Here is a 13,677-nt window from a genome sequence, read left to right as displayed (position 1 = left end):
GAAGTGGGGCACTTATTTCGAAGCTGCCCCCATCTTCACTGTCAATCTCCAATTCGAAGTCTGTTCACCCAGCTGCCATTACACTAATGAGGTGTTGAATATGCATGTTAGCATCTCATTAGCCTGCTTCAAATTGCCTCATTACCATGGCACCTCCAATGGGAGAACGGTAGTGTAGCAGCAGCCTAATGCAGGGAGGAGAGAAACAGGCAGATTTGCCCTGTATGTTTGGTTGCTAGACTGAGAACTGACTCCCAGTATTGCAGTAACTGATCTCGTAAATAGTCTCAGAGAGGTAGCTGTGTTAGTCTGTAGCTTTACAGAAAACAAGATGTCCTACAGCACCTTACAGACTAACAAATATATTTATTAGATAATGAGCTCTCATGGATAAAACCTACTTCTTCAGATTTTCAGACTGGAGATCTGGTAAAACTTTTTTTTTCCTAATGCATCCTGCCAATATCTTCATGAGTGGGATTTTACTGTAGTGAGGTACCTATACCTATGCCTTTCAGCTTCTTTCACTGTTGTAAAACTAGAATCTTGCTTTCTCTTTTTACCTTGAAAGCAGCAGGGAAGTAAAAGTAGTCTACACCCAACACTTGAGTAAGGCTCTTGATCTCTTCATCATGTCCTTAGTGCAAACTGCAAACAAATCATCAGCCTGTGTCCCCTCCATGTTAGGATTCTAAGTTCACTGGCTTTTTAAAGAATGAGTTTAATACTGTATTTTACAAACCTTACAATTATGATGTAGGCTTTTGCCTTTGGAGAGGTGTTAGGAGCAAGGGAGCAAGAGGCTCTTTCAATAGCTAAGTTCTGATTAGCAGGAAGAGACCGACAGAAAAGTAGATAAAAACTGCACACACCTCCCTTTTCTCAACCTCTCTGGGACACCTACAATTTTCAGATTCTTTCTCCCTGATTTTCTCTCAAGTTCATTAACTTTTGCCTGCAGTGATTTAACAGTCATTTCCTGTCGCTCTGAGGTTATATTTATAATAATCACTGTGTTGTCTAGTGACAAGATTCTGTTCTCAGCTTTCTCCAGTCTTGATGATAAGCCTTGCAAATTGGCTTGACGTGTACTAGGAATATTTTAGATCTTAGTTTTATCTTTAAACATTTTTCTTAGGATCCCAGTCTCAAGTGACCACACTGTTTTAGCCAGTCCATAATTTCATCTAGTGCCAGCAGGGCAGCCTTTCCCTGGTTAGCTATCCAGGCTACAAGCAGGCTGACAGCATCCATAAGGGCATTACATGAAAAGAATACAGTTGTAGAAAAATATCTCATTAACTTAAGATGGGGAAAAAGAGATTCAGTTGCTGAAAGTTATAGATTTTAGGAGGTGGGGAAAGGAGCTGTAGAGCTCTGCAGCCACCAGCCCTCTTAACAGATCCCAGCACAATGCCATTATGTCTATTCTTACACTGTGCTCATCAACATAGTAAGTGAGCAGCGGCGTGTGAAGAGGAAATAAAGGGGTAGAGTTTTTATCTTAGTTACACCAGTGAAGATCTGGGGAATCTGTTGGTGCAACTTATGAACTGTTTGTTGTTAAGGGCTTTTCATATGCATCTCTGTCAGACTGCAGTCTCTATGTTGCATGCAGGATGCTTTAGCTTCTCGGTTACCTCTTTACCTCCATGTTGGACTGAAGTTCCAACAGGGAATGATATAGGACATACAATAGGGGATCAAAAAATCTTGATTGTCCTCCACTGAAATTTTTCTAGACAAAGGCCTGGCAGGTGATAAATCATCTAGTTTGGTCACCCATGCAGTCTGAGCAGGGAGTCACCTGATTGAGAGACTGGAATTTTGTAAAAGGCAGAAACCAATTCTTTTGTGCTCTGTTTCTGGCCAATTTTCAACAGCTTAAGATGAGGGGATCTTCTGCAGAAGTGTATGAGACAAATGGGATGAAGGGACCCTACCTACGTGAACACTGATGGTCCTTCCAGGACTCCCAAGGGAAGGATGGCCTAGTGTGAGGAACAATGCATTTTAGGCATATGATTTTTATATGGATCAGTGTAGTTTTGTGACTAATTAAACAATGATAATGGGTTAGACTCTGGGTGCAGTTTGTTTCTGTGAAGTACTACACCTACTGCATGCTTCCTGAGAGAGTTAAACTGGAATCCAGAAGGCTCATATCTTCAGGAGCATTCTAGGGGAGAGTGTGTCTATGCTACAGGGATATACTGGGGGTCAGCACTGAACTTGAGAAACTAGGCAGATGGGCTGAGAGGCTCACTCCTCTGTAAGAAAAACAGGCTCAGGAGCTCCCCATAAACATTTGCAGACCTACCTGATTATCCACCTTAAAATCCCTCCTCAAAACTCTCCTTTGCCATGATACTTACAAAACCCCTCATAACAGTTAGACTGTTGGTATAGTGGGACCACTGCCTATCATGGTGACATCTTGTATTTCCCTTTCTGTCTGTATCCATCTGTTATCTAGTCTTATGATTAGATTATGAACTGTTTGAGGCTAGGACTGTCTGTTCTGTATTTGTACTGTAGCTATCATACTAGGGTCTTGGTCCATGACTAGGTCTCTTAGGTGCTCTGGTAAAAGTTTTTGCTGTTGTGTTTTAAAAAACTCAGTCAATGACTAGCTCTTGGACAAAGACATGAGTTTCCAAAATGTACTTTTTAAGATCCCTGGACAAATAAGGGATTGTCATCAGAGGAACCTTTGCTCTCTGGCAATTTAGAAGCATTGACTTAGAAGCAGAACTGTAAGGGGAAAATGTTTGGCAATTTTCCCTCTCGTGAAGTGCTTGGAGAGGAAAAGGTCATATGTACCTTGCTCAACTCCTATCTCATTTTCCTACAAATTCTTCCCATCTCTCAATAATTCCTCCCTATAATGTTCCACCAGGTCAGAAGAAGGGGCTCACTGACTCCCTTTTCCTTCCCTGCTCCCTGTCCCAGGGAAGGAACTCAGACGTGGCATGGGAGGCGCAAGCTGACCTGGATAGGCAGAGAGAAGAGGCAAGGTGATGCAGTGGTAATGAAGAGAGCAAAATGCATCCAATATTTTCTGTGGCTGGTTTAATTGTTGCCAGTGATTCAGAGACAGTGCCTGGAGATGTGGTCTGTAGAATCTAAGGATTCTAAGAAATCATTTTTTAAAATACAAGAAAATTGGCAACCTCAAAACTTGGTTAATGCAGAGTTTAGTTTGGCTGATGGTGCCTCACACTCTTTCAGAATGTCTAGTTCAGTTACACTCAAACCTCTGAAAACCACAAAATGTCGAGTTAAGATAACAGAAATGGAAACCTCTGAAAACCAGTAAATTTGCCAATAACACACACACTAGGTTTTTAGCTTTACTGGTGTTACAGTAAACTTTAAAAACTGAACACATGAACACTATACGACTCAATCTAAGCACTTCTCTTTGCCATTGCAAAACTTAGGCTAAGACTGGGTGTAGTGAACAGGGGATGCCTATATCTGGCCTACATTTAAACACTCTGCCTGCAACACATATGCTACCAGATTTGCAAAATATTACCACCACTCCATCGTTCACTGAGGAGTCCTTCTGAGAAATTGTCTTTACCCCTCAATAGGCCCTGGAGACCATCCCTATGTATTTCACTAGACGGATAATGCCTAAGACAAGCAGAAACTCTTAAGCAGCTGTACTGAGACACTCTTCAGAATTCAGTGATGAAATGAGCCTTACTTGTTCTCCTCAATCATAATGACAGCCATGCCAAGCTACCCCATCTTTAGCACAGGTACATCTACCACAGTGAAGGCAACATGCAGATAAATGCTGCAATTGAGATCTGGAACACAACACAAACATCAGCATTTTCTCATAATCCCCTTCGTCTACTTACTGTGGCACCACCCTTACTAATTTATTACCAGAAGCTATTGCCAGCTCAGAGGGCGCAGGTAAGTTAGCACTGCCAAAGTGGTGTATACCTTAGCTTTGTGTTTCCTGGTTTTCAGATGTTTGAGTGTAGCTGAATGTGATGTACTGAAGGGACCTTGGTCCTGGTAATCATAACTTTGTTAGCAAAGTTTTGGAGCAGTTAAACTAGAGTAAGGTGAGTGACCTCACTGAGTGATTCACACCCCGTATCAGACGGACACCCTACATCCACCCTAAGATGGACATTAGGAAAAATTTCCTAACTGTCAGGGTGGTTAAGTACCGGATTAAATTGCCTAGGGTGGTTGTAGAATCTCTGTCACTGGAGATATTTAAGAACAGGTTGGATAAATACGTAATAAGGACGACATAGATGCTGCTTGGTCCTTCCTGTTAAGGCAGGGGACTGGACTTGATGACATCTTGAGATCCCTTCCAATTCTAGTTGTCTATGATTCTATGGAACTCAGAGCTTCTGGTCTCATTGGAGTTACTCTGTGCCCAAGGAAGTAACAATCTTGTTCATCAGCATCAGTAAATTTCTTAGGACCAGACTCTGGCACACTCACCTGTGATGACTGGTACCTTACTGTGAGTAATCACAAGGGAACAAAATTTTGCCCAGGTGGACTACTTCTGTAGTAAGATTACTACTCAGGATAGGTAAGGGTGATAGATTCTGGACCTAAGGAGGATACACTAGACAAGCTGCAAAATCTTGTATCCTGTTTTTCTGCCAGAACTATGGAAATGAACAAGGCAGGAGTTAATGTATAGAGTACATTTCACAATATTACTTTATAAAATGCTTGCTCTTCTCTTGCAAAAATTCACATCTTATGCTGATTCTCAATTTAAAGGTATGGATATTATAATATAAGATTTTAAAGGCCAGATTCAGAGGACTTTATATCGTAATGTAAACTTTTTTTGTGTTTAAAAACATGACAATTTACCATAATTTTGGTGTTATAACAATGTTAGAAGCAAAATCTTCATATTAAACCATGACATATTTTTGCTGAAAATTTCATGCTAGCGAAGTACTAACCTGCCAAGCCAAAAATTATTGCTCCTGCTGAAATTAAAAGTGGTGGTAAAATGCAAATCAGTTTAACTTTAGGCTTGTAATAAAACAGCCACGAAAAGACCACAGCAGACTCATATTTCTCATTCTTTGGTGGAACACTGGTGAAGTGTCAGTGAATGTAACAGAGGATCTATTTCATTGTTACGTTAATCAATATATACTTTGTTTTAAATATTTCATAATGTTCATTAAATTGAATGAATGCATTAATATAGATAAAACACTGACAAAAGTAGAACCTGCTGGCTTTTTAATGCTAAAGATGAAATCTCTATAGGAATTCCTAAGGAATTCATTACTATAGTATTTAGACAACTCACAAATATTTAATGTATAATAAGTATGAAGCCTCATAAAACATCTGCACATGAAGGAAGTGTTACACACATCTTAGGACCTGAACTAAAGTACAAAAGCTGATTTTGGTTCACATTCAGCCAGCCTGGGATCAGACTCTTCTTGAGGAACAGAGGGGCTAAATAATTTACCTTAGGGACATACAGGACATCTTCAACAGAACTAGGAATAGAATTCAGATCTTCTGATTCCCAGGTTTGTAACCACAAGTTAATCCTTTCTCTCTTGTGAAGAAACACATTTATTTAAAAAAGTCCTTCGGTGAAATCCTATCCTATTATAGTCAAGAGAGTTTTCCCCTTGCTTTCAGAGGGGTCAGGAGTTCATCCCTTGTTTTTAAACAAATCTAAAATATGGAGAACTGACACATTAACAATCAAAATCAGTAGATAAAAACAGTAAGTAAAATTTTAGAGAAAACAAAATGGTGAGTAATAAAAATGGAGAAAATATCTGCTAGGTCAAAATGCACATTTTTTAAATACTACAAACCTAATTTTCTCCAGCTGAATCCAATCTGCAGAGTTATTCCTGGTATAGGACACAATGATGCTGGGGTCTGTGTAACTGAAGCGACATGAACCTGACCCTGTGAAGAACAATAAAATTAAATGTGTTATAACACAACACAGCGATACATTATCCTTCAATAACAGTAGGTTCTGACTAAGCCTTTGTCACCATTATCACTTTTCCCTATTTTAAATTCTTTGATTGATGGTAAAATTTCCTGTGATCTGTTGCTGAAGGTAAACATAACATAATGTATGATTTGAGTCAGAAATAATGCAGAAGTGATAAAGCACAGCACTGCAATGTAATCTGCTGTAAATTTCCCATGGGAATCCAAAATAAATTGCCTAACAGCCTCCCCCCACCAGCCCTGCCAAAAAGTGCATGTATCATCTTGAAACAAAACCTAAATATTGGAGAGTAACCTGCACATCACTTTTTAAGGGGGAAACATTAAAACAGCATTTTGTACCCAAAGAATAATACATGAAACAAAATCAACTAAATGTTAGAAGAATATATGCAAAATTCCTTGAATTCTCCAATATAGAAATATATTATAAACACTACAAACAATAACAATGATGTAGAATGTCAAGAAAAACTAGAAACCAATCCTAAAAGCATCTCTGTGCCATTGTTACATTAAAAATAGATTTTCAAATCTACAATAGAAATTTTAAAATAAGAAATCATATTTTAAGCTCATTAAAGCTTACAAATAATAGGGTGACCATTCATCCCGTTTTTGACAGGATAGCCCCATATTTTGGGCACCAGGAAGGTGTCCTGACTTATTTTAACAAAGGGGCTAAATGCCCCGTATTCGGCCCCCTGCTGGCTGACCTTTTCCCTCAACCATCGCGCAGATGCAGCTGCTGGCCAGAGAGCACGTCCGGCCACACCAGAGGGAGCCAGCAGGGGGCCCTGCAGAGTGAGGGGCATGTTGGAGCATAGGAGGTGGCTGCCATCTCCTTCCTGGCTCCCCGGCAATTCAGTGTAGAACTGGGAATACAAAGTACAGTAAATGCTGTCATATCTAGCAGCTCCAGAACTGGGAGGTTGCTGGATATTCAAATATTCTGGAAAATAGAGAGGTATACCCAGCAATGCATAACACTATAGAAAAACAAGATTAGATATTAAGAAACAAACAAAAATGTATGCAGAGTACTTTACCAACAACAGTACTTCTGTACACTGTAAACCTGTACTATATTTGCTGCATTTATTTGTGTTTACTCTCACTATATTGTAATTATGGAAAATATAACTAAAATGTACTTAGGTTAAAATGTTGGTGATTTGAAAGTTCCAGATGATAGAATGCTGAATATGAGAGTTTACTGTATCCTGATTTTCAAACCTCTAAAATACTGTAAGACAGACAACACTCCATTCCAAAATGGAAATCAGAGTGTGAAGTCATAGTCCCAGTGAAGTCAACAGGAATTTTACCATCACCTTCCAGGGGTCCAGGATTTCTCCCAGACTCTTAGGAGTCTCTCTGAAATAATCCATTACATTAATTTATCATATATCTTTTTAAAATTGTTAAATCATTACTATGAAAACTGCCATGAAGTTTTACACCACTGCAAATATGTTGAACATGTTCAGCCAGCTTGGTGGGGGTACTGCTGCAACAAAGCTGAAAACAATTAATGTTGCAAAGCCAGGAACACTGAGTTGCCAGACTTGCTCCCCAAATGACTATAAAGCAATTGTCTGTTTGTTTGTTTTGACTAACATGGCAGTTTTTCCCTACTGTTTTAAAAACAAATAAAGTAAAAAAATGTTTAATTTGTACCCATCTGGCTAGGATAGACTGCTTTACTAAATGGGCATCTGTTGTTGGCTTTCACATTTGTAGCACTTAAGGGTTCCAAACTGTAATCAGACTCATTTATTTTATTTCAGAGGAATTCAGTTCAAAACAAATGAACTTCAAATAGTTTACAATCACCTAAGCTGTCAAGAGGCTGACTGGCCAAACAGCAGTGTTATTGAGTTTCATATGCTAGAAATAGAAGGAAGAAGTGAATAAATGAAAAAAATATCCAGTGGGAAAGACATCTTTGTGTAATTTCAACTATTACTAAAGTGTGCTTTATACGTTAAAAAACAAAAACTTATCTAACAATGCTGCTGAAAATTTGCAACTGGAAGTAAATCAGGAAAGGTCACTGCAGGGAATGTAGGAGGTCCAACAATTCTGCAAAAATGTTACCTGAGAAACCTGTGTATCTCATATAATATTCAAAAATAACAAATGAATTACCTCATTCCCAAAAGGAATGGAAGCATCTGGAAGGGTCTGCACAAGGCAGATAAGCTGCTTCACTTGTGTAATTGTATAGGGAGAGACATAGAGGGGGGAGATAAGGGGAAGAGAAGGTTATTTTGGTTCTAATAACCAGGATGGGACAAATTAAAATTGGGAAAGTCAAGAAGACTGAGAAAGATGAAAGATGTCTTGATGACCAAGAATTATTCTTTTATTAAGGTTAAACTTTTCATCTGCATTCTCTTCTCACACCCCAAATAATACCATAAAAATCCTTTATAACATAAGGGCCCAGTTCTGCAAATACTTACTTACAAAGGTTACATTTAGGCAGTACTCGCAAGCCCCCTCCACCCCCAACTAAAACTTTTTCATGTAAGTTTCAAAGTACACCTCAACTGCAATAAACTATGAGCAGCTGACTTGGGGTCATGGAGCTCAGGCTACAAACTTCAAACATGAACATTGCTGTTGTGGAGCCTGAGCCCTGTGACCCCTAGTCAGCTGACCCAGACCAGTCACAGATGTTTTACTGAAGTGCAGACACACCCTCAGAGCTTGGGGCCAACTGACTTGGGCATACAGGGCTTGTCCTGTGGCTAAAATGACAGCAGTATAGCTGTTTAGGCTCTAAGATTGCAGAGCCCAGACTCCAACTTCATCATGCAAGGCAAGAATGCTATTTTTAGCCCAACATGAACCCCAATCAGTTAATCTGGGCCCTGACAGTCACTGGTGCAGGGGTGGGTTTGGTTTGTTTTTTTTTTAATTTTGGCTGTATAGTTGTACCAAAAAGTAGAGTAAAATTCATCTCTGTGAAGAAAATCCACACAAGACCTATAGGTTATTGCGTGCTACTTGAGCCCTTTTTACGCCTTATTAAATGTCATATGGACCTTGTGCTCACCCTCCATACAAAAGTGACTTTCAGCTATAGCTCTTGAAACTATTTATTTGTTGGCATGGGTAGGAACTGAGAGCACTCAATAGCTTGAAAGCTTAGGTCTTAAATTCTATTAAATTACAGTAATTCCAAAATTTAAAGGTAGATTATCAACAATGACCATATAGTATATTTGAAATGCTAGTTATTTACTATTCTTGGCATAGTCTTGAAGTGTTGACTACAGTAGGAACACAACAGCACACAACTTGGTTTTATTTAAATATTATAAAAAGTCAAATGCTGAAGTAAACCATTCAGGATTACTGAAGATACTTTTGGTAACCTGCATGTCTGGGGGAGATCTGCATTTATTTATCTAGATACACAAAAATATATTTTGACATTGCTAAACTATATACAATTTTTTTTATTCAAGTAATAAGGAAACAGAGTCTGAGGGCAGACTCTCTAGAGGAATGGGGAATGAAAATGTCCCACACTTTGCTTCCAGAGAGGGTAATAAACAGTTTGTCTGCTTCAAACAGAGCAGAAGAAGCATGATATAACATCATAAATCTTCAGTCCCAGTGCCCTCAATAGTAGAGAATCTAGGGGACAATGTAGAATCCACTGAATTATGTCATTTAATAATGCACTCTGGAAAATGCACAATTTAATTCAAGAATATCCTGTTTTTATATGCCATCCAAACAGATACACTATATACAGCAGTTGTTTTAAAAAAGCCAGCATTAACCAAATTACCACTTGACAGGATGTAAGACACCACTTTCTAAACAAGGCTATGTCTACATGATGAGATAATATCGATTTTAAGGCACTTAGCCCAATTTTACCAAGTGCCTGTCTTCACTGTAAATTCCATTAGCTCAATTTATGAGCACTGAAATTGACATAATATTGGTATCATAATATCGTCAGAACCTGACAGGTGTAGCATTCAGGTCAAATACAAAATTCCCAATGAAGGGTAGTGAGGAAGCGCCATGTCTTTAAATCAAATTCATTCGCCTCCAGAGATGTCCCGTACGTGTCCCACAGTTCTCCGCTCTGGCCTCTTCTATCTCCACGGCTCCCAGGTGAACAGGAATTAGGCAACAGGAAGACTGTTTCAGTTTGGCACCAGGAAGCCCATGGCTGTAGGGTCATGCTTGTATGTGAGGCTGAAAAATCTTTTTTTGCTATTAGCGTGGCTGTGGAGTCTATGGTTCTGTGTCTACCTCTGCTAGCTGTCTTTTTTTTCTGCACTGCCTGGTGCCAGCCACAGCCCCCCCACCCCTCTGCACCACGTGGCAGCTAGGCTGTGGGTGGGGGATTGTGCTTGTATTATAGGACAAGAAATTTTTTTTCAGACATTTACATTTTGTCCTGACCCCAACATCCCTTCCCTTCCCTCCCCAAGAGGCGCCACACAGTCTGGAATTTTCTTGCACCCAGACACATCATGTGGCTTGACCCTGAACCAATAAAAGGATGTGCTGAATATGCTGCCAGGCAGCTTGCATGCAGTGAGGGTCCTGGAGCTGCCCAGGAGAAGTTTCCCTTGGAGGCTAAAGATATTTGGGGGCTGGAAGCTATTCAGGGTTCTTGCAGCCACCAGGGGGGAAGTCTCCCTCAGCAGCTAAGATATTTGGGCGCTGGCAGCCACCCAGGGAAAGTCTCCAGCAGCTGAGATATTCAGGGATCTTGCAGCTGCCTGGGGAAGTCTCCCTCCGTGGCTAAGATACACGTGGGGCTGGCAGCCACCTGGGCAAAGTCTCCCTCACAGATGGAGATATTTGGGTACTGGCAGCTATTGGGGAAGTCTCCCTCAGCTCCTAATATTCAGGGGCTGACTTAAGACCATGAAGCGCCCAGAGGCAGGGGCCGGGACCAGACTTGCCCTCCAATGGATCCAGGGAGTCTTGGGCTCCCTCCTGCTGTACCATGTAGAATGCTGGCTGGAAAGGAGTGGGTGCAAGGGTGTTTGCAGAGCAGCTTGTAGCTCTGCTGTTTGCGCACACTCAGAAATTTGTCAGTAGAGTGGCTGGCCTTTGAGACAAAATTCTTATCTCAGGATCTTCTTTGCCAGGAGGTCTAAATCCAGACCCAAGCCTTTCCTCAAAACCGGTGGTAGATTTTGGCCCTGGTGATGTTAGGATGTGACCCTTTCTCCTCACTTAACATCAAGCATGTGCTCCAGTGCTTTTGCATCCCGTTTTGAAAACATGTTGGTTGGGAAGCCTGAATCTTTTTTTCTAATCTTTTTCTAACTGCTTTACTACCCCTCCCTTTCCGTCCCCTCCCTTCATTTATAAAAAGCACATGTCTTATACAGGCAAGCCAGATTCTTCCTGGAAAAAGGGATGTTTGGTTAACACGGCAGGGAAATGAGGGAAATTAAATGTAGGAAGATGTCGTCAGACACCCACAGTCACTTGCAGGGCACTTTTTTCCCAGGCTGCATAACTGAAAATACCAGAATACTATGGGGCTCAGGGAACTGTGGGATAGGTTCCCACAATACACTGCTGCAACCGTTGATTTTGGCAACCTGTGTGTGACAGCAATAAGTCAATTTTCTGGGAAGTCTTTGAGAAGGTGAGGGTGCTCAAAATCGAATTTATAAAATCCAGCATTAAAAAATCAATTTTCATAAAGTCAATTTTAGCTCGTAGTGTAGATGCAGTCCAAGTCTACAGTTTGCAGAATCTCTGATACTGTGGCATGTTTACTGATAGCAAAAACTGACCTTCTGATAGCAAGCATTTTATTTTTCAATTCTAAAAGCTGATAACTTACTCTGGTCAAATGGAAATAATTACGTTTATCCAAAAATGAATAGTAGCTTGTCTATTCCTCTCACATACACAACCAACCTTTCCCTAGCTTTTTATTTTATTATATTTTTCTTTCTTTGCAACAATGTACTTGTCATGTGTCTTTATCTGAAATTTGTAGATTTGTAAATTGAACAAAAACGCAGTGATGAGAAATACTCTTCAAAGAGAGATTTTCAGAATGGTGTAACCATTACCGGTCAAAATGGAGGTAAAACCTCATGGGTATAAGTAAATAAGGCAAGCCCAGATGGAAAATTACTCTTCAGAGTGTTAAAATAACTTTTTATTAAAATTTGCCCTTGATTTATTAAAAAATAACAAATTTGTCACATCACGTTTGTCTTTAAGAGGCTTGTTGCTTTGTCTTAGGTAGTCTTTTTTATTTAGCCTTAAAATCATTCCTACAAATACGTTTCGAAAATTGTACTTGATTGATGCTAATGTAGCTCATTCTACAAAAATATTTAAGATTATATTATTAAAGTGATTTTGGTAGTATCCAGTTACACAACAGTTGGCGTCTAAGACTTCTTCACAGCACTGATTGGAAGCTTGTGTTTTACAGAGATAAAGCAAGATGTCAGTTGTGAGGAGAGCAATTTTTTGTACTTCATCATGGATTATGGTGCCTTGAATCTCTAGAGAATCTCTTGATAGCCACTTGCAAGTGGTTCAATGGATAGAGCAAATAACTGAGTTATCTTGTGCTGGTCTTTGAGAAAAATATTCTAAATTTCTGTTCAAATGAAGGACTGTGCATGAAAAAGTCCAAAGCAGTTTAATGGTTAAAATTTGATGCCTGAAAAAATAAGTGAGGTTCCCAAAAGAACCCTTCGCAAGCCTTCTCTTTTTTCTCATGCTAGGCTGCTTTCATTCATCTGGTTAATGTGATGAATGATGATTAATGATTGCTTACTATTATGGTTTGTGGCATTCCTTGGAATAAGGCCAGGCTGGGTAGTGTGAATTAGTATTGGTCAGACTAATAGCTAGTTTGATAATACTTCTGCTTGGTTTTTATTCTCAAAACTTATTATTAGTAGTAGCTATGATATACAATATTTGGATTATTTTTTGTAAGATGTCTGGCTATATTAGCTTTCAAGGCAGAAATCAGCAATTTTACTTGGTCGTAAGAGAGGTGAAATACTGCATATTGTATTCCTGGTGGGGAAAAGCACATAGTACTAAAGCTATCTTGCTTTGGCAATTTGCCACATGGAAAGTCCCAATAGCATTTTAACCACTGCCTCTCATCATCTCTGCTTTAGATGGTGATTGCTCTTTCTACAAGATTTTGTGAAAAAAAAAAGAACACCAAACAATTTATGCGTTCACACTGATACAAGGAATTGTTGAGCAGAAATACATGAGAGCTTGAAATGTGCTTTCCATTGCTTTATTATAACTTATATTATTATCTTCATTTACAACTGTAGCTTAGGCATAGGTAAGATGACATATCTTAAAAACATGCCTGGCTTTCTGTTTTTTGGCCTATGAGAGACCCGTGTTCTCAGTGTGATATGGTCGTCAAATTATAACTGAATTCTTAAACTTATGCTTTTGCTTCTTGGGAAGTGCGAATTGTCAGTTACTGAAAATATCTTCTTTTCCAAGACCAATTGCTCTTGTTTGTCTCCCACATAAACCTGTGAGTAGGCTGTCCCACTGTCCCTTATTTCAAAATATTGTTGTGTATGTTCATTGTTAAACTGCTTTTTTGTTTTGTTATTCGAGAATGGAATTGTTCACACTGGTGTCTGCTCTTTGAAATCCCACGCTTCT

General features: G+C 39.5%; 1 protein-coding gene across 1 annotated transcript in view; it reads right to left on the bottom strand.

Annotated features, from left to right (window-relative positions):
- RELN (reelin) overlaps positions 1-13,677 on the bottom strand; it is a 543,431-nt gene that overhangs the window by 238,203 nt on the left and 291,551 nt on the right. The window contains exon 9 of the mRNA XM_075016845.1: positions 5,853-5,949. Within this exon, the coding sequence (XP_074872946.1) occupies positions 5,853-5,949 (97 nt within the window). The remainder of the gene's footprint in view (positions 1-5,852; positions 5,950-13,677) is intronic.

Source organism: Carettochelys insculpta, chromosome 1 (genome assembly GCF_033958435.1).
Source record: "Carettochelys insculpta isolate YL-2023 chromosome 1, ASM3395843v1, whole genome shotgun sequence".
In the NCBI taxonomy this organism is placed as follows: domain Eukaryota; kingdom Metazoa; phylum Chordata; order Testudines; family Carettochelyidae; genus Carettochelys; species Carettochelys insculpta.
The sequence above is the reverse complement of the archived record's forward strand: the minus strand, read 5'-3'. Positions and strand labels throughout refer to the sequence as shown.